The sequence below is a fragment of the Triturus cristatus genome, chromosome 11 (assembly GCF_964204655.1).
Source record: "Triturus cristatus chromosome 11, aTriCri1.1, whole genome shotgun sequence".
Classification (NCBI taxonomy): Eukaryota; Metazoa; Chordata; class Amphibia; order Caudata; family Salamandridae; genus Triturus; species Triturus cristatus.
In genome coordinates this window covers 1050772306-1050799450 of record NC_140594.1, presented here as the reverse complement: position 1 = coordinate 1050799450, position 27145 = coordinate 1050772306, and the positions used below count along the sequence as shown (strand labels likewise).

The 27145-nt window shown below is 44.7% G+C and overlaps 2 protein-coding genes across 6 annotated transcripts in view; both read right to left on the bottom strand.

Annotated features, from left to right (window-relative positions):
• Positions 1-27145, bottom strand: part of MCF2L2 (MCF.2 cell line derived transforming sequence-like 2) — a 2345299-nt gene that overhangs the window by 2165958 nt on the left and 152196 nt on the right. The window lies entirely within an intron of this gene.
• LOC146785968 (protein FAM221A-like) lies at positions 7359-10955 on the bottom strand. Its single transcript, XM_085635345.1, has one exon. The coding sequence runs from the start codon at positions 10778-10780 to the stop codon at positions 9800-9802; it is 981 nt and encodes a 326-aa protein (XP_085491471.1). The 5' UTR covers positions 10781-10955; the 3' UTR covers positions 7359-9799.

Sequence of the window (27145 nt, the reverse complement as noted above, 5' to 3'; positions counted from 1 at the left end):
CAGTATCACCCTGTAGTGCGATACCTTGGGAATATAAACAGATAGGCCTGCTGTGCTTTGCAGCAGCGTGGTCCAGGTCAGCATTGTGTATTCCGTTTTTCATATCTCAGCTAACGGACGAGGCCTACACCAACAAATTAGTGTCTGAAGTGGAGCTGGATCTACATTAATTTTTCGATGATTGTGGCATGTATGGTTGAGGGAGACACCAATAATATGCAAGGTGAGCTTGCATGCATAAATAATATAATTGCAGATCACGTGCCGCAAACCCCCCCTAATGGTAAGGAAGTGATAGTACATGCCACTTAAGCACGGTTGCTTGCCCGCCAATCTAACCATTAAGGATCGCATGGTGTGAAATAATGAGTTGGTATGTGGGATAGGGATCTAAACAAAGTAAAATAGCAATTTTGGTAACACGCCCATCTTCATTAGCGCAATGCATCCGGTCATTGATAATGGGAGGGAAACAGTCGGAACACCGCAGCCTCAGCCACGCGTGTTCCGACATCCCAAAAGTAACCACGCTTGCCTTAACCACACATATGCCTTAACCACGCATATGTATGGTCAAGGCATATGTGCGGTCTAGTTGCTGGCCGCAGCTCGTCAGAAGAGCAGGAAGAGGAAAGATCGGGACGAGGAGGTGAGGTAAGTGGGGTTTTGGGGGAGTGGGGGTAGTTTGTAGGGGATTGGGTAGTTTTCAGGGCTTGGAGGGGGTCGGGAGTTTTAGGGTTCAGGCAGGGGACGGGGTGGGGGGGTAGTTTTGGGGGCTGGTAGGGTCAGGTTAGTTTTTAGGACTGGGGGGTCGGGAGTTATGGGGCTAAGGGCGGGGATATGGTGTGGGGTAGTTTGTTTAGATTGGGGTGGTTTTGGGGGCTCAGGGTAGTTTTCAAGACTGGGGGTGGGAGTGTTTTTGGGCTCGGGACAGGGGACGGGAAAGGGACAGTTTACAGGCTAAGGGGGCAGTTGGGCTGGGGTAGGGGATACGTTGGGGTAGATTTTAGGGGGTGGGGGCTATTTTTAGTGTTCATGGAGGTGGGTGTGGTCGGAGTAGTTTTTAGGGGCTGGGGTGCCAAGTATTAAGGTTCAGGATAGGGGGTCGGGGAAGTCTATAGGGCTGGGGCAGGTGCAATAGACCGCAGGAGGAGCGAATTTTAGGGCTCAGGGCAGAGGGGCTGGAGTGTAATCTTTATCACATGTCCCTTTACCAATCATGTATTTACCACGAAATTGTGTGGTAAAGACATGCGTGGTAAAGGCATGCATGGTAAAGATGCGGTAGTGGTTTAGACAGCGTGGTTCAGGCATGCGATGTTGAGGCATACGCTGTTCCATCACACAACCATAATGGGAGATTGACCCACTTGTCAACCTTGTCTTCAAACTTGGATGATAATTACAGAATTTAATGTAGGCAACCCATATTCATAAATATTTCACAGAGTTCTTGCACTGCATAAGGGGCAGATCTGGTGTGAACCTCTTTTTAGGTCGAGGACCATCCGGTTTGCCGAAGGCAGAACCGGAAGTCGGAGATTTAATGTTTTGGAGAAGAGGGGCTTGCACCCGCCCCTCTTCTCCCCTCTTCTCCATTGGCTGGCCTCTTGAATGCTGGCCAGCCATTGGAGAAGAGCTTCATCACTCCGAACAGGCCCCGTCCTTTTCGGGTTCGGGGGCGTGTTTTTTTCAACTTTTCTGATTATCTCCTCCAGCCAATGGCAAGAGGAGAGAAAAGAAAAACACGCCCCCGAATCCGAAACCGCCGCTGCCTTTCTCCGAGGCATTTCTGCTTCGCCTCGGAGAAAGGCAGTGGTGTGCTTAGGCAGTGGTGTGCTTGTTAATGCTTGTTCCTATGGCTTAATGAGTTGTTGTTAAAAAAAAAACTTACATTGTCTGCCTCTGAATGACACCTCCCACAAGGTAAAGCTGGGAGGTTTACACGCCAGGCTCCTCTGTACAGGTTGCATTAGATCAGGAAGACGGCAGCCTGGACGTGCCTTTCTTCAAGGATCGAGGTATTGCACTTTCGTTTGTTGATCCCGTGGGTAACTTAATGCATGTTTAACTTTGTAGAAACTTCCGCCAGGCAAGAGGGCGCCTCATATAGATATTTGAGCAGCTCGTACACCCGAAGCGCATTGTGCCTTGAAAATGCTGTTCTAATTGGGTAGCTGGGATCTGAAAGCAGACGATATACATTAAAGGGAACCTCAAACGATACAGAGCTGGTCGAAATGTTTTGAAATGTTTATCATTTTTGTTGGTTTTGCATTCCCGCTCGAAATGATTTCTTTTAATCGCTTCCATGCTTGTGATTACGAAAATGTCATACTACTTTGCAGCTGCTTTTTCCATTTTACATCTGCACAGTTCACATACACATGTTATGCTCACATCACACAACGATTCGTGATCCGTCCACCTACCGCATTCCGGGCACTGAAAAACAGACCGTGTGTGGAATTAAATGAAGTAGTGTGATTTCGAGGATAACATAAATGCTTGAAACGTTTGAGTTACACGCAGCAACATTTTGCTTTCGCCGTCTGATTGTTTGCTTTCTGTTTCTCCTGTTCTCCCCTGAATACCCTTGTACATTTCTTAAAACTAGTCCTAAAGTCAGGTAAGAGGGCACGCCACCCTACTCCATTTCTCTGCACTCTCCCGTGCTCATCTTCAGTCTTCTCCTATGCTTGTTGTGGAGTGGTGTGGTTTCTGTTCTGTGGTAAATAACTGTTTTTTGTTGCTCCCTGTGGTTAACACATACTAGACAGCTTGCTTTTGTGGACTCAACATGATAACGGTGGACGAGTGTGTGCTGAGCCTTTTTTTAAACCATGCTTTTAGATGAGAGTATGACATCAAGAAAGTGGGTCCGATTCCTCCAATGGTTAGAGAAGACACCCACAGTTGGGGTGCACTGGGACCCTCACAGCATTGGGCGGCACCACTGTGCTGTACTCTATTGACAGCTACACCCCTGTTCTGCAGAAAGAAGTGGGTTAAGAAATCTTAGCTGTTGTGCATGGACTCATTTATAGAAGTTGATTTTTGTTATTTATGGTTCCAGTACACACTCGCTATCTCACTATTTTTCAAAATAGAGACATTTATTGTTCTGGCGTGACAGCAGTGACCAAACGCAGGAGTTTCCCAGCTTTGGTGTGATATTCGGCCGAAAGAAATTCCCACTGAGCTCCCTCTGCTCCCTAAAATACAAGAAGAGCTCAACGCACAGAAAGGGGACAGTCCTACATGGAAAATATGACTTCCACACTAAAAATGAAATTAAGAGAAATACACAGAATAAACACACGCCAAGATATTTCAAATGAAAAAAGCGATTTTGAGGTGTACATAAACACAAGTAAGCTAAATACAAATGGAAACATTGTGTTCTTATCAGCTAAAATACCCTTCTCCATTGATAAACATTTTACCATCGTTTTTACCTGTAACAACAGCAAAGAACGGTGTGTTGATAATGACCGTATATTGGAACCATAAATTCTGCGTGGGTATCTGTCAAAAAAGAAGAGGTTTTCCACAGGGCGGGTCTTCTTGATATTATAGAAACCTCACATTTTGCGATAATTGGTAAAGATGTCCCATAGAACCGCTTTGTGGAACACATTCCCTTTGGTGACATCACCTGCCATCACTTCCACATCAATTCTTTGTGCTTATGTGGTGGTAACGAAAAAATAATGTTCCTTTCTACACAATCAGCGCAGGTACATTGTGAGTTTACCTGCTGTTTGGTGAAGTCCGATAATGGCGCATGGTTTTCACACACAAGTGTATGTGCCTTCTAGGAGTGAGCTTGCAGTTGTGAACATGATGGTAGAGCCATATCATTTTATACTGAATAAGCAATCAAGCTCAGGTCTCACAGATTTGCCAGTGACCTTGTTTTTCTATTATTTCATTTGCTGCAAGTTATTGTGCGCATTATGTTGTGCCAGTGGAGCCCTGTTCTGGCCCTACAAGCAAGTAGCACATACAGCCAGTCATTCTGATGACGAAATCCACAAAATGATGGTTATAGTGAAAAAGGCGTGTTCCCTAGTTAATGTCTGTTGCCTGTGTATGGAGCCTTTAGAAGCATTACGCCGATTTAATATAATCTTTAATATTAATTCGTTAATATTAGTAGATAACGATGTAGAGGTAATATTTCCGCGTTCTTTAGGACTCGGCTAGAACAAACCGCCGGCAGCATTACCTGCCACACTATTGTTTGTCTTAAAACAGCTTATATTGTGGACTCCGAACAGCATACTGATACATGTGCCCGAACCCCAAATGCTGATTTGCTCCCCTTCTCATGTCAAGTTGGTGATAATTTGTAAAACAGTTCAGCAGGTTAGTGCACATAAACAAAAATGTCATGAGCAATGCCAATAGCTCTAACTTTAACAATGCCGAGACCGTTGCATTGTAAATGCTTGTTTGGACTTGGGGTTAAGGGGAAAATAACTCACCTATTCCAGTTAATTGTGATAATTAGCAATCCACCAAATGTAATTAGTTCCCAGAGAATATGGTATAAACTATTGGTTATCTGATTTAAAGCATCATGTTGCCAGCATATAGTGAAATTAGGAGACTATGTGTCAAGTATCTTAGGGTAAAGATTGAGTGGTATTAGGCCATCACTAACATCTTTTCTCATCTATATCCTAGCTGGGAGTATGTGTCAAAAGGGAAGGGACTCCAAATAAGCTTACAAAACCCACCCCCATTTCTAATATTCACACTGTGGGTACTTGTACACGTTAGTAAGGCCTGTCTGACCAGAATAGTATGTTTAGCAATCATGTATTTGATTGCATTTTTTAAATGGTAATAAAACGTAACTGCAGTGTTTAAATATGTCTAGACATTTTTTTAAATTGCCAGTTTTAATAGAATAATTGTGAAAAATTCTGAGGGGGCGGTGATGAAACCGGGGAAGGGGGGTGGCATTAAAAGGTTTGAAGACCACTGAGCTAGAGTATAGCTGGCAGCCCTGTCTCGTGCCTATGGAATTTTTTATTTTAATTGGAGACAAAATTATGCCATTATTTCTGAGACATGGCACAGGGCTCGTATATGGCACACTGATCCAGTCAATAAAGAAGTGCAGCATTCCCATGAGTTGTAGCATGGCAAATAGGTGTACCCACTCCAATCACTTAAATGCTTCTGTGGCATCTACGAAAGTAGCTGCTGCATCCGCGTTATGAGAAAGCTGGAGTATAAGTCTGTAATTTACCTACTGTGGAGCGTCCCATGATGAATCTCGCTTGGTCCTGTAGGACCAGGTCTGGGAAACATATCCCTAAAATTCACCCTTACCCTTACACTGATCTCGACTTTACACCTACATTTTATTGATTTATTTCCCTTAGCGCAGCCCTAATTTTCACCCTATCATCTTTTAATTACATCGCTATTTTTGAAATATGAAAAATCTACATTGCCATGTTACTTATTTTTCTACATTATTTACTTTCATTATAGTAAAGTTTTCAATGAAGTTTTATAGCATTGTAGTGTTCATTATAGTATAGTTTTTCAGTTAATTCAATTAATCAATCAGTAGATTTGTAGAGCGCTACTTGTCACCCGTGAGGGTATCCAGGCGCTTGGGCTTGTCTTTATTGTGGTTCCTTCGTTTTTATTAAATAATGCAAACCACGTGAATTCAATTATTATTGTCTGTAGGCTGTTGGATCTTCCTTATGGTGGCATGGGTCGCAAAAATATCCCCCAAGACTGTTTGAGTGAATACAGTGAGTTTTCACTGTGCCAATGCCACTTGTTCCCTAACCATGTATTTCACTGTCCTTGTGTCCCCCAACCCTCATGATTCTTTTTCTGAGTGTCTCGCTGAGCCCATGCTGCATGTTTTCAAGCCTTTGTTTATTTCCATGCTGTTGCACCTGTGTGTCTCTGTACCCCTTCAACTACATCTCCCTGTTGCTTCTTGTCTCTATACCTCCCTCCAGTTCTTTCTTCCATCCTCTGTCCTTTGCAGGGCCGGACTGGGAGTGCAAACCGGCCCTGGCAATCGAGTGGGATCGGCCATGGAGGGTCGGGGGGGACGTGGAAAACACGGCACCTGCTTTTGTTACAGGGGCCGATATTGTACCTATGCTGCAAAACCACCCCCGGTAACAGAAATGGCCCCCCAGTGGTCCAAAACAGGCCCCCACCCTAGCGGCCCTCCGGGAAAATGCCCGGTGCCCGCTACAGCCAGTCCGGCCCTGTTCCAAAGGCCTTTTTAGAAGTTAAAACCTCTTTGCACAAAATCTGAATGGTTGCAAAGGGGCTCATGCATTAGAGCTCTGCCGTCTGCTCCACCACCTTTCTATAGACAGGCAGAGATTAGCCAGCGGGTGTCAAAGCGAATACTCCAGTGGAATACTATGGTGGGCATCAGGTAGCGATGTCTACACTTTGGAGTCTGGCCTTCTATCATGTTAGTGCAGTTGTGTAGGGTTACAGCCACTGTTAGCAGAGATCCTCAGTGCTTTGGTTTGGTGTTTGTACACCATAGGATTATACATTCCATTTCTTATGTTTTACCTTTTTTGGACTCATGCTAAAGAATCACCATTTCAGACTAAGTAAAATCAACTAGCTGTACTCAATTTGAAAAACAATAACACAAAGAATACGGTTTGGAAAAAAAATGTAACTATAGAAATACCCTGCATGTGAAATCTATTTCCAGGAAAAAATCAACGAAAAACCAAATAGAGTAACGTGAACAGAAAAAATGAACTCAATTTAAAAAAAGGTGCTAGAGGCATAGCGCGGGGTCCCTGTCTTTCTTAGGAAAGGGCACCATGTATTATTTTGATGTACAAAACGTTCGACAATTCCAAAAGAGACAGAAAATTGTCACTGAAGCAGTTTTATTAAAAAAAGGATAAAAGGGTAAAAGTGTTGTGGTATTCTGTTATTTATGTCTAACTATGACTTGAAGGAGGCCGGACAAACACGTGACCAGGAAAAGGACTAAGAGGTGAATACGTAAAGGGGTACAGGGTCTGGAGTGATGAAGTGGGAGGTGGGGAAGAGGTACAATCCTACAGGTGGAGCATAGGTTTCCTCCAGCTTGTTTTTCAGCAGGAACTCATACATGAAAGTCAGTCAGCATATGGTCTGACTAAGGCTCTATTCTTAAAACCAGGTGAGCATGGTCAACCACACTCAGGAAGCCAATCAACGTGGGCCTGCATGTGTCCAACAAGGAACATGTCCTCGTTGAGTTCATCGTCTACAGAGGCAATCAGGGAATACCGACCCAGAACCCACATCCCAAGGATAGGTTGTTGAGAAATCATACACAGCACTAAAGACTTTATTGGAAATAATCATTGTTGAACTATATACCCGAACAACTATTATCATGGTTATTACATATTTCCTTGAATTAAAATGTCATGCTCAAAACCAAATTGTTGGCAAAAAATGTAAATATCAACAAAATATTTTAGATTTCAAATCAACTTATTTTTTTTTAAATATAACTTTTTTTTTTTTGCTTAACTGCTTCACAGTGTACATTAGATGGAATACGTATCTGGTGAAACATCACACTTTCAGTGTAATACTCTTAAAACAGAAGTAAAACAGCTGCAGGACAAAAATAATCTGCAGTCCTAGGGAGTGCATCCTATATGAGAACATGTGCACTTTCTTAGCTTCACTGAAAACAAAGGAGGGTCAGAAGACCAAAGTCATGTTCGAGTCCAGCTGTAGCCCTCCAAGGACAGCAGCCGGGGCTTCCAAGGGAACTGCTTTTCATCCCTTGAAGTTCCCAGTCAGAGAAAGTGGAGTCCCTCGGTTCCTTTCGCGTGTGCTGTCAGACCTAGGACCAAAACTATCCCAGGCAAAATGCACAATTCCTGGAAAATGTTTTCAAATCAGACTTGCTATGGACCTTAAAAACAAGTGTTGTAAGACTGACACGCGGTCCAGTAGGTTTGAGAAGGATGCTCACTTCAAAGATTTTTTTTTTATAAACCTGGACTAACTGGTGCATAGTACACACATTATTTCAAACACATTGGCTATGTACGTTCAAGATCATGGTATCCCACCCAGCCATAACTGCAGCTCACCAGGGAAATACCAGAATGCCCAGATCGTTAGTCAGACCTGTGTCAGACACAGAGTGGGAACTGAAACCAATCACAACAGTGTGCACAGCTCCTGCTTAGACTGCCAGTATCTAACAGCAGAAGACATGTGATTGCAACTCCATCCATCTTCATGGAGCCATTAAAACTCCAACCACCATGTTTTACTAGTAGGTGTTGCCCTGTAAGTAGGGGTAATCGAGCAGATATTGCTCCTCACCCTCAGTAAGGGCTCACGCCTCATGTTTGGTACCGTAATTAGGGTGGAATCCATTTATAGAACACTAGTGCATACTAGGTCACTAATTATATTACATAAACTGCCACAGTTTCTGCCTGCTTCCATGGCGAAACCCTCTTAAGTAGGAGGATGAGATGCTAATCAATATGTAGATGGACCAAAGCGCATTTTGAAACTGGAAGTAGTTAAAATGGTCGTCCAGACACAAATTCCCATTTTAATCACAAAGGCATATCAACTATTGGTACTTTTAATGTTAAAGTCTACCTAATGCGCCTGTAATCAGTTGGTTACGTCATTACTAATTTAAAAAGCTTTGGCAAAACAAGTGGGTCTCCCTATTGGGACCTATTACTTTGTCAGTGTGTTTTGGCGGTGCTGTACAGTGGTGGAATGCTGTGCAGAAGCACATCATTGTTTTTAAAGTACAATAGTGGGCGTGTTATTCCGCTAACGCTCACGCCAGTCTAATTATGTAGACACCATTTGCTTTCATTTTTTATTTGCTGATCCAAGATACAGGCACCACGTTGATTCATAAATTAAAAAAATTTAGATTGTTTAGCGCAAAAGTGACAATTACAAAATGAGACTGCAGGTGTTGCATGGGGTAACGGAGGAGTGGGAGGGTGTAGGAAGGAGAGAAGCAGGGCATGGAAGGTTGAGGTGAGAAGCACAAGATAGGGAAAAAAATACAAGAAGCACATGGGCGAGAGAGTGCAATACATTGGTTGGCTTTTATGCACATGAAGCATATGGGGAGGGAGCACATGTGAGAACATAGCTGGAAAGAACATGCACTCTTGTAAAGTGCTTAAACAAAAAAAAAGAGTTCCGTAAAAGTGAGCAGTGGAAGGACACAAGTAAAGAGTTTTTGTTGCAGGGGAGGGACAAACTCAAGAAGGAGAAGGCAAACATTAAATAAGAAGCTAGGAAATAAAAATGGCATAAAAGCCAACCAATGGTAAGCAATAGGCAGGATTTAAGGCCACTGTGCGATCTTGGTAAGCGGACTAAGGGTCTTTTGTAGCGAGACAGCTGTCGGGTAGGCTCGACCTAAAAATGTGCTTGCTGCTAGTCATCGGATGTCTGGTGATACCCGCTGCAGTGGCGTAACGAAACGTGAGGGGGCCCACCTGCAAAGTGCATGAAGGAGGTCCCCTCCGACCACACTCATGAGCTCTGCTGACAGGGTACTGGGCAGAAGGGGCCCCCAGGAGCTCGGGGCCCCCTCAGCGCGGGGGCTGTGGGGGCCCGTAAGTCTCAGCAAGGTGCTCTAAACAGCTGCCTTAAACAGAGTACCCAACACTCAACTCAAACAGTATCATTTAATAATAGAAAATAACGAAATGTAACTAAAATGTCAATATAACAATATGTGATATGCATTAAACCACACTATATGACGTAAAAACGGTCATGGCTCTTGCAGTCCGGGTTGGATGGGTCCTTTTGCTCGTTTGCCTTTTAAAGCCTTTTCTTTTTTCAGTCGTTCCTGGTAGCGTTTCTCAAAGTACGCCATGTCGTCTTCCTCAGTCCTTCCCTGCGAGACCGTTGAAGACGGAACACCGGCGCCGCCCGATACCTGCGGCCCATATGCTTTTAGTAATGGATGGTCCATTCTGCTATTGGTCGCTTCCAAGAAGGCAAGAGGCAGGGCCCCTCTTCCACTGTCGTCCAGCCTCATGTACCCATCTGCCAGGGAGCTGAAGCCGGTCAGACCTCCCATTGCAATATACGGGACATCTTGCCCCACTGGCTTCCCTTGTGCCAGGCGCTCCTCTTTAGTCTCCACCACGGTCTGGTGCACGTAGGCTGGTTTGCCACAGCCGCAAGTGAAAGAACTGTGGAACCCCGGGCACGTGGAACATTTCCTGCATCGGTGGCCATTTGCTTCGCTGTGCTCATCGGCGAAGTGTTTGCACCTGCAGCGTATGGGGGAGGTACCATTTAGAGGCACATACAGGTACCCTCTGCACTGGCAGCGCCCCACTTTGCACGGTAACGGAATAGGGCGCTCTGTTGGCAGCTCTTCAAAGTCTGTCTTGTGCTGCTTGTACCTGTGGGTACAAAAGCACGGGGTTTCTGGGCCCACCAGTTTACAGTCCATGCCAGTGGGCGACCTCCAGCTCACATACAGCCTGTTCCGTAGCCTTATGGGGATCACTCTCTTCTTGTACTCCTCGTACTCCTGCGGTGTGAAAAGTTTGCCTTGGTCGTCGTCGCCGACAATTCTCCGGTACTCCAGATAGTCCTGCACCGCCTCCGCCCCTCCCTGGACGCGCAGTGCCTCCACATCAGGCGGGCGCTCGGGGCCTTGTGGGGCCAACTGCCCCTGCTGCAGCCCTCGCCCCAACGGGGCTTTCCCCTTGTCGATCGGCAAGCGTTTCCCACTCATACGTGTGCCTTCGTTTTCACTCTCAGAACGAATCGCATCGGAGGCGCCCTATTTTTTATATTTCTTCACTGTCCTCCCTGCCTCCTCTCACTGTCCTCCTTGCCTCCTCATCTCCTGTCCTGGGCAGCTTCTGTCACTTCCTCACTTCTCCACGCTGTCTCTCCCCTTGGCAGCAGACTGCGGTTGTGTGTGTTTGGTTCTGTTGCCCTGGTAACGCGGTCGTTGTTGGTAACGCGTTGCCTTGTGCTCGTCGCTCAGCAGTGACGTCCCCCGGCGCCGGCACGTTTAAATACACAACTCTCCAGCTGTCAACGTTGAAAGGTGGCAGGCTGCTAAAATGTCGCAATAGCTGGAGGTGATTCTCAAACTAACCAGCTTGAAACAGCACGGACTTCACAAGGATGTCAAAGCCGTGTCAAACATGAGGATTTTGTCGATTGAAAAATATTTTTTAGGGTATTTACGCTCAAATGGTACGCTTGGGTGTCACAGAGTTTGCTATTTCAACATTGACATTACAGTTCTAGACCCAATAAACTTGCAGTTCTTGAGAAAAGAGATGTTCGCATAGCTGCCCGTAGCTCATCCATTACAGCTGTCAATTCTGGGACGTACATTCGTGTTTTATCCCATTGGTACCACAGAATAGCCAGTGATATAGGGTTGAAAAGAGGGTGACCCATTGAAACGTGTCAAAAACGTAAATATGGTTGAAAAGAGAGTGGTACCTGCCAAACGACAGTGAGTTGTCTGCTCTGTGATCAAATCCCGAACCTCAAGGCCGCTTCAGTGCTTGTTAGAGATGCATCCAAATCTAAAATTCACCTTTCCCGTGTTTAAAAAAACTAATTATGATAAGGATTTGTTTATATACAACTCTTGCAAGTTTTACTGTTTCGTAGTGCTGTAAAGAGCAATACACCATTATCTACATAATGCCCCTCAATAGAAGAATGAAACTCGGAGTAAGCCCTGCCTGGATTAAATCGTATGAACAGCAGGCTGCACACACATATCTAAGCGGCAGATGCTCAACTCACTGAGCTATCCGAGACTGTTTTAGTCAAAACTGCTAGGAACTCTCAATTGTATTACAACCCCCCTTCCCCTTCTAAAATAGTCCCATCCATCAAGGCACATCAATTAGCACATTCATTTATCCCCTTTGGATGTTACCAATGTCGTCATAAGGAGAGTCTTCTCATTAAAGTTAGTGAATAATGGTGATTTATTGGATATGTTAAGTGCTAAAGGAATGACCAAAATAGTAAAATAATAGGAAAACCAGATTTTATTGAGCTGAATAACTAAGATAGGCGTCAGAAGTTGTCTCGTCTGAAGACTAACCCGAAGATGTCAAACCCAAAGAAAATTACGCGAAACAAAGCAAGCTGTTCTTCCAATAGTGAAATATCAGAAATGGGGGTTTCCAGTTGGCAATGGCGGGTGCTAATGTCCAAATAGGGACCCTTCTTCCTAAGTCAGGGCAAGCGAGCTACCCCCTTTGACAACCCCTGCTCAACCCTGTGGTAACGTAGCACGAGCAGTTAGGCCTATCTCAGAGGCAGTGTGTGAAGCATTTATGACCATGTACAATAAGGCAGCAAAAACACCACAAAAGGACACAACTCAGGTAGGTATAGAAAAATAATATCTTTATCTCACAGTTTAACTCGAAATTCTCAAAGCGTTTCAACAACTACAATTCACGTCAACCCGTAGGGACTCCAAAAGGCAATTACGTATTCACCAGAATGTGACACTGACTAAGTTCAAGGCCGGGGCCTACGCGACCTGTTGTGCACCAGATACCTGTCGGTGAAAGGGGACACAGCACGCAGCTTCTCGAAGAAGCGGAGACGATGACAGGCGGACTCCCAGCGACCACAAGTACGGGCTGCAGCGGTCCGTAGCATGCACCCACAATGATTTGGGCACTCGGGGACAGGCGGGCTCTCAGCGGCAGCAGCACGCAGCTGCGGCGGCCCGGGCTGGTGGTGGCGATGACTCTCATCGTGCAGCTTCGTGGTGGGCTCACAGTGGCAGCAGCTGTCTCTTAGCTGCGGCGGCCCACGAGACAATAGCAACAATCCTCGACAAGGGTGAACAAGGTGCGGGCACACAGCGGCAGCAGCTCTCTTAGCTGCGGTGGCCCACAGGACAAATCCCAATGATGCAAAGTTGATAAAGGTGCGGGCACTCAGTGGCCGCAGCTCTCTCTTGGCTGCGGCGGCCCACAGGACAAATCACGATGATGCAAAAGTTGACAAGGGTGCAGGCACTCTGCGCCAACAGCTCTCTCTTAGCTGCGGCGGCCCACAGGACAAATCACGATGATGCAAAAGTTGACAAGGGTGCGGGCACTCAGCGGCAGCAGCTCTCTCTTAGCTGCGGCCGCCCACAGAACAAATCACGATGATGCAAAGTGGCAAAGGGTGCGGGCACTCAGCGGCAGCAGCTCTCTCTTAGCTGCGGCGGCCCACAGAACGAATCATGATGAAGCAAAGTGGCAAAGGGTGCGGGCACTCAGCGGCAGCAGCTCTCTTAGTTGCGGCGGCCCACAGAAAAAATCAAGATGATGCAAAGTGGCAAAGGGTGCGTGCACTCAGGGACAGCAGCTCTCCCTTAGCTGCGGCGGCCCACAGAACGAATCACGATGTTGCAAAGTGGCAAAGGGTGCGGGCACTCAGCGGCAGCAGCTCTCTCTTAGCTGCGGCGGCCCACAGAACGAATCACGATGATGCAAAGTGACAAGGGTGCGGGCACTCAGCGGCGGCAGCTCGCTCTCTTAGCTGCAGCGGCCCACACGGATCCAGAGAAAGGTTCAAGGGTTCAGATTCAGGCGGGCTTTCAGCGGCAGCAGCTCTCTCTTAGCTGCAGCGGCCCACACGGATCCAGCAAAAGGTTCAAGGGTTCAGGTTCAGGCGGGTTCTCAGCAGCGGCAGCTCTCTCATAGCTGTAGCGGCCCACAGGGATCCAGCGAAAGGGTTAAGGGTTCAGATTCAGGTGGGCTCTCAGCGGTGGCAGCTCTCTCTGAGCTGCAGCGGCCCACACGGATCCAACAATGGGCGTTAGACCAAAACAGCAGAAAACATGGATTTTTCAGATACCTCTGCCCACCCTCTCCACCAAAGATGTCAGCCTTTAATGCACCTACTAGCAAAAATATCACCTGAAGTTTGTACTAAAACTGTAACATTATTAATGAAACAAATATTAAAATAAAAAATGTAAAATTCAGCTAAAAATTACTAATAAAGTCTTGTCCAGAATGCTTAAGGTTTAGCAAAAATGTATTCAACATTCACCAAAAAAATAAACTAATGAACAAGTGTTTTAACATTGCATTTAGATGACAGAACAGACTAAAACCGCTCGTAGGCATCAATGCCATGCTACAGGTGTAGCATGCGATTTTTTGGTACATTTTGGCGCAGCGTTCCTCAATAATTAATCTCCTTTCACAAACCTTAAAAACACTGCCGTTCCTCTGAACTCCTACTTGTACACATCCCATAACCAGATCCGTCAGTCAAGTCTTTTCCTACTTCACGCCTAAAGCGTGGAACGACCTGCTACTACACATACGAGCATCCTCCTCAATTTTTGAATTCCGCAAGAAGTTGAAGACTTGGATTTTCAAGTAGTCCTACTAGTCCCTAGGTCTGGCTAGACTCACACCCGCTCAGCGCCAGGATACCCTCCAGGTTGATAGTGCGCTGTACAAATATGCATTGCATAGCAGGTGCAAATTACAGCATTCCCCACATAGTATGCTGCATGAATACAGATACATGTGTCTTTTAATCATAATTTCTTGATATTAGTATTTGATACTGTGGTTTCAAACAGAGCTGGGGTTGTTTGATTCAGGTCCCCTACGGTGAGGATGTAGCCTGTCAGTTTTGGCTCTATTGTTACTTTTGGGCAGGACAAGGGCTAAACTGCTTATGGCTTGTCTATTTCTGTAGTGGCTCAGACAAGCAACAAAGTGATAGAATGGAATGCTACCAAGAGACAGTTCTCTTACTAAGATGGTGAACTTGGCATTGTGTGATTCTAATCTTTGCCGGGCATATAAACTTACTCTAGGTGCGGTTATAGGAATACCGAGGTTGTTAAATTGTTAAGTGAAATTGTAAAGCACTTTGTAAGAGTGCTTGGAGATGGAGTTAGTAGAGTTCTGGCCTTGCCAAATTACATTCCGTGTACTTAAACGGATTTAATGTTAGGCAACGGATGTAGGGTACTGAAGCTTTATTTGTAACCAAAAACAAAAATATAGATTTTTTACGTGGGGGAAATTAACTAACCCCGCTGCATGTATGGTGTGTGATGTGCTTTAATGTGTTGTTCGTCTCTCAAACCTCTCTTGTCTGTGAAAAACTGGAGAATATGTATTTTGTTTGCATGGATGTGCGCATGCGTGCATGTAATAGTTCATGGAATATCCCTGAGGGGGAAGGTTCTAGCTTTTTAATACTACACTATACTTTAGTTTACAATGTAGGCTGGTTGTGCATTTTTTAATGCAACAAAGTTATTTTGGTAAACAATGATTCAACATTTTCTATCCACCTATTTGTTTTTCTCCAGCAGAAGCCCTAAGTGGCACAGGAGTCCACAGGAGTGAGCCCGATAGCCAAAGAACGTTTGAGTCACTTGCAAACCCAGGCAGATAGGTCCTTACCTGTAGGAGGCAAGGCCAGGACTGAATTGCATAAGGTTGGTACCTGTCTATAATGGCGCACACACGAGAAAAAAAGCTAGACTGGAAGGTTATGTAGTGTGATTACCAATTGTTAGGACTGGTACAAGCAATTGCATTCCTCTTTTGTTTTTTAATCTTTTTTTAGTTTGACAACATTGACTAGCAAGACAACCTGTCAAGCTATATTCTAGTTTTTATTTTTCTCAACTATCACTTTAAAAAATATGAAATATTTCTTTGTGTTTTACAAAAATGACAGCATTTACTTATGCGAGGCAGCTAAGAATTAGAAAATACCATTTCTTTTATTGATGAAATATCTAGGCAAATTTAACACAACTAAATTATATGAGTGCAATCAGATGAAATATCTTTTTTTTGTAATTTTCTGAAACAAGTGTTAACATTTTAATCGATTCTGCAATGCGATAATTGTCTCTCCCTCCCTCCACAAAATCAACATTGTAATGACTCGAGAAAGCTGAGATTTGATTCTTTCAGGTGCCTGTTTCTGAAGTCAGTAATTTTATCACCAAACTAACTGTTCCCTTTTGCCCACTCCACAGTGGCGGCTCGCACAGGTAACGCTGTTGGGCGGTCGGGCAGGGCAGGTTGGGGGTGGGGTTGTAAAGTTCGACATACAACGGGAAAGATTAAAGTAAAGAAATAAATAAATAAAACCACTTACCTTGCGCTTGCTGCGTCGCTGACTCGGTGATGAGGCGAGCGCAAGGTAAGTGGTTTTATTTATTTACTTTAATCTTTCCTGTCATATGTCGAATTTTACTACCCGCTGTCCCCGCCCTGCCTCACCGCCCAACAGCGTTACCTGTACGAGCCGCCACTGCCAGTCCACCTCCTGAAATGCAGGTCTTATCTTTACACCGTCTGAGTCCTGGCCGCACCCACAGCTTTTGTAAACACATAAATAATGTGGCCGGAGGACTGACTCAGCATTAAACAAGTGTCAGTAAATAAGTGAAAGGGTAGTACACCTACTAAACAGATCCAAGAGAGGAGATGGGTACAGAAAAACCCAAGGGGAAGCCAAAAAGACATGGCTATGCAACGAGGGAGACAGATGGCCTGTTTCAGAAACTGTACTTTTAAGTACGTTTACACATTTGAGTAAGTTTACTACTTTTCGCTACTCACAAACAGCACTTTTATAGTAATTTACACTTCAGTAGTAACTTACACTTTTGTAGTAAGTCCAGCACCACCGATAGCCAACGACTGGTACTGCAGCAGCTTCTCATAAAACAAAATGGAGGTAGGGCCTTAAAATAAATCCCGACATGGTAGGTGATCAAAATGGTGGAGTGGACAGTTTTATACGCCAGTTTATTCACATGTCAATTTCCAGCATGTAGGACCTTGAGGAACTATGAGCGAAATACATCATCAGTTTTGTGGTAACATTTTTATGGCTCTTTTCCTTCCCTTGCATTCTGCAGGGATCAATACTGAGATGCAGCATTCGAGGCTGAAGACTTAAATCACAGAACTGCTTGAAGGCATGAACTGTTTTCCCCCCAAAGTTCAGCTCTGCAGCATATACTCCTGTTAGGACTGCAGTCCCAAATAACCCTCTTATTTGTGTCTTGCCATTGCAGCACAATAATTTCCAAGCAACACTTCCTTCCCCAGAATCTGTTAAACAAAAGAGGCTGTGGCATTTCTTTGTTGCTGACTGTATCACTCACTAACTCCACTTCAGGTTAATGGAAAGTTTCATGAGGGCTGCACTTTTGGCCAGATCTGTAGCAAATGCAGCACAGCAAGCCATCAATAAAGTCTTTTTTCCTGATCTGCAATGACCTGTCAAACATTCAAAAGGGCCTTTCTCTGGGTTCTGTAACAAAAAAATAAAATTCTCCTGGGAATTAAGGCAACATTCACATTTTAGACATAAAATGTAATATTTAAATCTGCTGGGTTCTATAGTACTAATACATTTATCAATCAAGATGAGAATTAATTTGTCATCACCTCTGATGATCAATAGAAGACCAGGTGGAACCTATGCCTCCACCACTGTGGTCCCACAGATGGTAGTTGGGAGGACACCTCACCAGGAGCAGGGTCAGCTCATACTCAGAGTCCTCCTTTCTTTTCAGCTGACTTAACCACTCGCAGGGACATCAGGAGCATTCCATATTTATGTATTTTCATTTATAGCACTTATATGGTGCAAATGGACTTCATTGGTGTAATTGTGCTTTACACTGAAACATTCCAAAGTTAAAGAGTCCCATCAAGATGCGATGGGAGCAGAACATCATAACAGTAAACTGATCACTGAACATTGAAGATTGTTGCAGCCTCCCTCTGAATGGAACCCTATGACATCAATGGTCCCTTGGCTGCCAAGCGTCTCCTGGTCAGTTAAGACTCCTTTGGCTGTCTGAGAAGATCTCCTCTATGTGTTGTCTGTGAGAATTAAACCACTTAATCTATTGTTCTCTCAGAGTGACTATGACAATTTGGTGAGGAGTACCAACCAGCAGTCACTAGACCATGCTCATAGTGGAGGTAAATAAACCTTGTGTGTACAGACATTTAGCACTGGTTCATTGCCTGTGTGCTGAGGCAGCCAGTGAATATTCAGGTGGGATTGAAACATGTTAACAATATCATCCGCTTTTAGAGTAATTTGCTGCTCATTTTCCCAGCGCCAGTAACACTCCAAAGACACCAATAAGCACAAGGCTCTCTGCACCAGGGAGAGCGTACCATTGTCTTGAAATGCGAGCCAAGCATGCCAACACCTACTGTTTAGGTGTTCGTGAGTCACCAGAGTCAATCGCGAGCAACTGATGTGCTTTTAGCTGTCAAATGAGCCAATTCTCCTTACCTTTCATACACAGTTTGGTGCCTCTTGCTAATAGACGGCGCTCATCAACTGATCCAAGCAGTGTTTCTCCAAAAACGGAACATTTGTTTCCCTACTGTAACCCTTCTCTCACATCTGGTTTCATAGTGACCTGCATTACCAACTGCTATCCAACATTATAAGATCAGTTTATCACTTTATCTTAAAGACAACTGTGTCTAGCAACATTTTGAGCATTGTACATGTGGTATTTGAATAAACATGGAATGCAATCCAACCAAACCATCACCCAAACTCCAAGTTCTCTACCTAATTGACATTTTTCAAAGCTATTTGGTCGCCTCTGATGGTCAAGAATTCAGCCAAAACAGAAAGAGGACCTTGATAATCAATCATGGTTATGTAGCACGACTACTCAACCGTGAGGGTCTCAAGTATTTTGTGCAAAGAAGGAGAAACTATATTTAAATATATTCCTGAAGCAGCAGACCATCAAGCTCATCCTAGTCAGGATACATACAAGGAACCCAAACAGAGACTAGAAACGAGATTTGCCAAGGCTGTAAATATTGCCATGATATGTCACAAGTGTTATACACCCCCTCAAAGGCAAAATTATTTATTTGTGGAGTTTGTTGCTCACTTCAGTGAATTGGCCACCAGATGTCAGTTCAGCGGGGCAGTGAAGAAACCAATACAAAGTAAGCAATTGAGATTGCAAACATATTTGAGGAGCAAAGTACTTGTATGATATAAATAAAGGCTAGCAAACACAAAAAGGATGCAAAGTCGCTGTGACAACCTACAACATTCATGTTGACCAACGTTGTGATGACGTGGCAGTGGTATATAAGAAAAATCCAAGTGAGGGTCGAGGTTCCAGCTGCGGGAGTTGGGGAACTGGGAACAGGATTTAATTCTGGGAAATTTGGAACTGGTGTGTCAATACTTTTCATAACCCCAAATCAATCAAAAAAAGTGTGTGGAGAACCTGTTTATGAAATATGAAGCCATCCATGGATTTGTAGTGTTCCTGTTAAGGAGCAGTGCTCCGGAGCTCTCACAAGGGCAGTGTGACACATGCAAGTCGGAGGCGTCAAGTAGATATATTCGCCTGTGTTGGCACCATGTGGAAAGCTCTCGCATTGTGTTGGGGTAGCATCTTCAGATGACTTCATTTGGGCATTCCATTTGTCCTCCAGAATGAAAAGCTGCTCAGCAGCTTTCAGTTAAAGGTTCCTTGATGTACTCTTTGTGGTAACAGGCCATTCTGTTGAAAAATCTTGCAGCCGTACTCTACCCACCACAACTCCTCCATATCTAGCCTCATGAGTGGGAAGAGATGTGGTGGAAGGGCCTAAAAGAAAATACATTCTAAATTCCTACAATAAGTAACCCTTGCTCATTCTGGCCTTAGAAATGTGATCAGATTCCTTCTTCCACCAACGTTTTTTTCGCTCTTGAGATGGAAACCTGAAAAGGCATTGCACCCCTGCCCTCCTATAAGTACAGGTAACTCTGGGCATGCTTGTACCAGGTAAGTTGGACATCCCTAGGCCAGTCAGACAAGACTTTAACAACTTCACCTAAATTGTATCTTGATATGATATGTCACAATCCAGTTACCCAGCAGTCGTGCCTAGCTCTGCACATACATATTTCAACAGACAGTATCAAGTGTGTGCTGTTGAAGTCCTGGAATACCTTTGAACAATCTGTGCACGGTTCTGTAAATTCATAGTTTTTTTTTTCTTAATTTAAAAAAAAATTTCAGCTTATGAAATGTTGTGATTGGTCATTACGGGTAATGGTTTCTGGTTTCTATACACTGTCTACAGTTGTCATGAATAGTCAATAAAAAACTTTGGCTCTCAAAAAAAAAAATGGTTCGCATATAAAAAAAAACTTTCGAAATGTGGATGGAAGGGCCATTTTACCAGGATGTCTAAAGCTAAGGGAAGATCAATGCTGTGTCAATGGAGTGTGAGGAAAGTACACTGAGAGGCTGTTGTGTAGATTAGGGGATATCGAAGAGCAGCCGGGAAGGAAGTGCAGACCCAAGATACAGTTTATAATCAACAACAAGTGTGTGCAGAGTACGGGGGATTCTGGTTTGACTGTTCACTATAAGGCAAGAAAAGTTGTTGGGTAGGGTGAAGGGAAGGTCTGCTTTGGAACCTAAAGATACTAATGCCACTGACTCTCAAGGGGGCAACATTAAGGTGCAGGGATACATGTGGTTTTGTGACATGAACATCCAGCAGTGGCCTGTGCAGGGAAGAGCGTGGGGCTGGGTGAGGGGGTCTCGACGGACGATGACGAGGGAAAATTAAATAAATAATTAATTCTCCCTCTTCATCATCAGTCCAAATCCCCTCTTACCCGGCCCCACCGCCCCGCCGCTCTTACCTGCACGGGCCGCTGCTGTGAACATCAGGGGGAAAAGTTTATGTGACGTGTCTGGACCTCCTTCCTTAGGTGGGTCAATCAATTTGCATCAATATCATTATCAATCCCATGGGGTAAGAAAAAAGATAATGGAGGTGGAAGACACCAATGTCAAGGAGATAGTGAGTAATGCGAAGGATGTCTTTGAGGGAAAGTTTGGAGCCATATAAGGATATGTTTATAAGATCGTATTGAAACAAAGAGCTCATCCTGCTAGGCATTGTTCAAGGAGAATACCGGTTACTGTCAGGGAGGAGGTGAATATGCAGGAGGATATAGTGAAGGATGGTGTGATAGAGCTGGTGGCATCAACACAGTTGATGTTCCCTGTGGTCATAACCAACAATTCAGATGGTGAGTTAAGGTTCTACACAGACCATTGGCATCCTTAATCAAAACATTGTTGCTGACAGTATTCATCTGCCTAACATAGGGGAGAGGAGTTTGATGTTGAAGGGAGGTACATTTTCCAAAGCTGGATCTTTGCAGCACCCACCATCAAGTTAAGTTGCACCCAGAATCCAAGGGTCTCACAGCTCTTTTGACAACCAAAAGTCTATACATTTAACCACCTCTCTCTTAGTCTTGGTTTAGTTTTTCCTGGTGGTGACAGAGAAGAAAAAAGACATTACGCTCTCCCACTTAAATAGGGCGAAATGTCCTTCCTTTGATGCCCCCTACTCCGTCGACCAACAGAGGAAGTTTTCCATCGATGGAGCCAATGGAGAGCTCTGTCGACGGAAAACTTAAGGTCCACCTGTCTTTCAATAAGGCGGGTGGATCGAGACTTTGGTGGGCAGGATACTCTATCGGGGTTGCAACAGAGTACCTTGATCACCAAATTTTGAAGCATGTCTAAACTTCAGTAGCGTAAGCATATCTTTAACCCCCAGATGAAGCAGATATTTCCAGGTTCAGTTATAGATTGCTCGATTCAAAGTCTTGTGACTCCAGCTACACCTAATTCTGTGACCTGTCCTCCAGCCTGATCCAAGTAAGCTATGGCCTGTTGTTTCCCTCACGGCATGGGTTGATCTTCTCCTTTTCGGGTAGCCCAGCAGCCTATTTTTAAGGTTAGGGTACAATAGAAGGTGCACTTTTTGCTTTAGGCCCATTCCTAGCCTCTGAGGGAATAGTCATTTTCCATCTTTGAAATCCATAATCCTGACAAACTAGGGCAGGTCACATCATTATGGGGTTTCTCGTACTAAACAGTACTAACATAATATGACAACGTGTTTTTTCGAAGTGCACGTCGACCCCTTGGGTATGTTGGCGCTGAATAGCAGCTGTTTATTGGTACACTGCCGTTTCCAAATATCTCCCAGGGCAGAACAAATGAGAAATTCATAGATGGCCAGCAGGAGGGCCTGTTAAAGAGGACTTGCTGTGGACGTATGAAACAGGGTTACGTTTTCTCTGATCAACAGATCCCAAGCAGCCACACTGTTTATATTCAGTCTGCTGTTCGCTAGCAGAGCCCTGGTCTGGCACTATGTAGGGGCTGATTTCCTCAACATTGTGAGTTGGAATACAGAAGGTTGCAAGAAGAAGCAACACAACACGTGTCATGTTCAGAAAGGCAACATAGAGCGTAACCTCTGTCTTGTGTGCAGTCGCTGTGTCATCTTCGATGACGACATAAACAAGGACACGCGCACTGCCTGCACCACATATGCTACATGTAATGACCCACCGCAGAATCTTTGCAAGCGGGTCTACATGCCCTCTGCCAGAGGAAGTGGTAGAGTGTTTGTGCTGCTCCTGACCACTAGTCTCTCAATTGCCCTGAAAGAAGGCAATAACTACCCTGTACCTGCACTCGGGGTACATGTAAGGTGCACCCTCTGATCAGCAGAGACCATAGCCTTGTTTTCTTCTGGTTGATAAACAGAAACATGGAGCAACCACAGGGTACTTACATATTGTGCATTATTTAAGAAAGACACAGGGGAAGATGCCACATTTTTCAGCGATTAGCTTTGCCGCTACACTTATTCAAGGCTCACTGCCAGCCCGAATCTAGGTTTTTTTCTATTAGCAATTGTTCCTGGATCCATCATTTATTTTTTCTTTCATCCACTAACTTTTCTTCCTATAATTCATCGATCATATATCATCTCAATGATAGCTCTTAGATGCCCAACCAAATGTGCAAACAGAGGTATATAAAAAGAGCAATATTCAAATGAGTTCTCATTTCTTTGACGCACATGTCTGACTGCCTCTCCACTGATGGACGGATATCACTAGCGTGGTCTTAATGAAGCGAAAAATGAACCTTTCTGTTCCTTTGGAACTGATTATCATCGCCTTCCTCTGCATTCTGTCTAAGTCTGTCCTAACATTTTTTTCTCTACCTCAATGCATCTCATTTTATTCATTATCGAAGTCAGACAGGCTCAATTCTCCTTGCCAGGAATTTAACCCACCACCTTCAGGCCACATCTGATTCACTGCCTAGAGTCTCAATCCACTAAGTTATCTTTTTGTCGAATTTCTCGTCCCCTCTTTATATTCATGTCTCCATCAGTGTGCTTCACAATCTAGCACGTTCCCTGTTATTCAGCACTGATAACGATGCACAATCCGCTTTGCCCCATTTAGTCGATGCATACAATTCCAGCAACCCAGGCAAAGTAATGTTTCTTTTCTTCCTCCATTAGAAATGGTCTTATTTGTAGGAACGCACTTTGGACATTATGTTTGTGATGACAAATTTTGCACACATAATAACTTGCTGGCTATGTATGAGATCTTATAGTAATTATTGAATTATGTATGTACGTTTTGTATTATTTGATATTGATGTTGCATACTGTAATTTTTTATAATGACTATGGGAGAGAGATCTTAAATGTATGTATATGGTTCATTGTCAGGGGCGGCTCCTCCACGAGGGCTTAGGAGCGTCGCCCCACTGCTTTCTTGCAGTGCGAGAAGCAGAAATATAAAATGGTATAAATTGCATTTAATGTTTCTGCTTCTCGCAGTGCGAGAAAGCAGAAGAAGGGTTTGGTTGGGGGCGGGTGGGTCGAGGAGGAGTGGCTAGCCCAAAGTTGTGGGCGCTGACTGTTTGGTCGGCCACAGGGCCGACCAAACCAGTCATGATTACTCTCCCGTTTTCTACATGTAGGCTGCATGCAGCCAGCATGGAGAAAACAGCCTCCCCATAGACACCTGTACGGACGGCGTCCTAGCCAATCACAATGCTGCCATTGCAGCATTGTGATTGGATTAGGGAAGGAGAGGGAGGCTACCTGCTTCTGCTTCCTGTGAGCAGAGAGAGAACAGGAGACGCGACGCAGGACTGGAGGCAAAGGTACGTTTTATTTATTTTTAATTTTATTAAATTAAGCCCCCCCGCGCGACCCCCTCCCAGCGCAACCCCCTCCCAGCGCAACTCCCTCCCAGCGCAACCCCCTCCCAGCGCGACCCCCTCCCAGCGCGACCCCCTCCCAGCGCGACCCCCTCCCAGCGCGACCCCCTCCCAGCGCTACCCCCTCCCAGCGCTATCCCCTCCCAGCGCTATCCCCTCCCAGCGCTACCCCTCCCAGCGCTACCCCCTCCCAGCGCTACCCCCTCCCAGCGCTACCCCCTCCCAGCACTACCCCCTCCCAGCGCTACCCCACACCCCCTCACCCGCGAGTCATGCCAGCCACGACTGTTTATTGTCCTTTTATGGATTTCTCGCTAAAATCCGAATTTAGTTTACTTTGACTTTGATGCTCTTAGGAGCTTTCTGGTTCCCCTGCTGGCCATGTCTTGCAATGCCTTAACATTGAACTAGCTCTCAGCTCACATATCTTGCTGACATCAGCATCTTTTCCTTTACAACATTAATTTCGCCCTCGCTTCCCCGATTCCTATTTCATAAATTGCATTTGCCTCTCTCAAGCAAACAACGGAATGATCTCTTAAAATCTTCATTATCTATTGGTACTCTAGCACTTGGTTGAATTTCCCATGCTCTCTTCAACTTACCCATCAGTGTTCGCTGAGTAAACCCTTTTGCATGATAACTGCAAAATGCTTTGTGTTAAGGTGCTCAATAAATCAATAAAACACAAAATAAAGCTCCCTAGTGCCAGAAAATGTTGGCATGTATGAGATACTCCTTTAATTTAATAACAAAAGCAATAACATGAAATACCCCAGACTACTAAAAATGAAAACAGAAACTACTGGGAAATATACAGCGAATGCCATCATGCATGCTTTATGTATACTGCATTAATATAAAGAGGCTATAACATGAAGAGAAGGGGTGATGATGAAACAGTTCATAAGGCGGCGTAGAAAGATATTAGAACTTGGAAGGTGGTGAATTTATTATCCTAGATGAGGTCATAGGCGACTGCTCTGATTACTTCACCCTACAATTAATTAAAGAAAGAGAATATTTGATTACTTTAACCAACATTCGATTACAGAATAAGATTACTATGATTACATTAACTAGCACTGGATTAAAAGACATTACTTACACTTAACACTTCACTACTTAACTAGAGTTTATTCTGATTAGGGTAATCTGCAATTCATCAGAGAATGAAATTGCTGTGATTACTTTACCTTGCATTAGATTAAGGAAGGGGTTACTATTAATGATTTACCTTTTACTGGATACAAAAAGAACAATTCTTTGAATGCTCCACCCTACACGAAAATGTTGGAGCACTGAGAGCGCCTTTTAAGACAATAGAGTGGCAGAGAACTATAAACACTTCTATATGACCACCACCGTAAACATTTTAATGGCATAATCAACTATAAAAACTTGCATAGGTCCCCTGTCATCACCATTATAATGCTTTAATCCACAATTTCTGTTTTTCCCTTCTCAGGTTATGTGGAGTGGTGCAGGGAAGTGGAGAGATTAAAGACCCGATTACGAGTCTGGCAGCCCGAGGACCGCCAGACTCGTGGGGCGCGGCAGTGGCGGTCCAGCCACTGCCGCCGCACCAGCGGTCCAACTGCCCAATTACTAGATGGGCAGTTGGACCACCCTGGGACAGCCGGCGCTGCCAGGGAACCGCCCTTCCCGGGAGGTGGCACAGAAGCCAGAGGCCGCAATATGCTTGGCGGGACTGCTGCAGACCCGCCAGGCATATTACAAGTTTCCTCTCCGCCGGTAGTGTCATGGAGGTTCCTCCGCTATGTACACCGTGGTGCAGAGGAAACAAATGGGGCCCTACAGGGCCCCCCGTACCTCCTCCACATGTGAATGCACACGGGGGACATAACAACATGTGCCCCCTGGGTGCATGCGCACCAGTTTCTGAACAACATGGATGTTCAAGTCCATGCCATGCAGGAACCTTGTTGTGTGGTCCTATTGCGGTGCCTTTTTTCAAAGGTACTCGCCGACTTTGAAAGAGGACTGCCACGCCACCCGCCTGCCAGACCACTTTTAAGTCGTAATCTGGCAGGCGGGCGGTGGCGAGTCCCGGCGGTGCGGGGGCACGGCGGTGGTGTACCGCCTGCTCCTACAACGCCGAAACTCGTAATCGGGCCCTTTCTGTGTGGTCAAGTGAAAAGATTAGATGATTCCTCTTCCCGCCAAGAGTGATCAATGGTCCATGACAGTGGTGAGTTGTATTACCTACCATAGATTGCAGTGAACGAGTGAAACGAGTGAGCCTGATTTCCTCATTATGTGTGTGTAGGAAGGGGGGTCAAATAGTGCATTTCACAATACAAGAATTAAGTACATATGCTAAAAAGCCATGAATTCTGAAATGTCACTCAATAAATATTCCAGTACTTCCATGGTCTGTCAAGCAACCTTGACCTTGCCCAGCACTACTGCAGTTTGCCCGTTCCTAAAATAATTGTGAGAAATGGTGGCGCAATGGTGCATTTTTCAAAGTAATTTCACCCCCTAAATGTCTAAAAAGCCATTGAAAAAACTCACGCTTTACTTTCAAACAAACATTTTTGTTTTTGGGGGAAAAAAAGTAATTCTCCCAAACACAAGATTGGAATTTCCATAAAAACACAATTTTCTCTTTGAAATACAGGTTTTTTATTAGTAGGTTGTCCCTAGCATCTCCATGTATCATCATCTCCTGCCATGGATTTCCACAATATGACAAAAATGCCCATCTTTATGCAACTACCAGCAACTACTAGGGATGGTTACCATCATGGCAGGAGTGCCCACTCATAAGATACAAGGACTTATCACCATTATGTCTTAGACAGCATTATACTAGGGGTGAACACTATCATTCCACGGATGACCAAAAAGACCAGGAATGAAGACCATTATTCCAGGACCAAATTACACCACAGAAAGGCACCATCATGCCATAGATGCCCCAAATATGTCAGGAATAACCACCAATATGCCAGTGCTAAGAATCTA

Excerpts from the sequence above, each read along its gene's own strand:
- LOC146785968 (XM_085635345.1), bottom strand. The coding sequence starts at position 10,780 with ATGAGTGGGAAACGCTTGCCGATCGACAAGGGGAAAGCCCCGTTGGGG.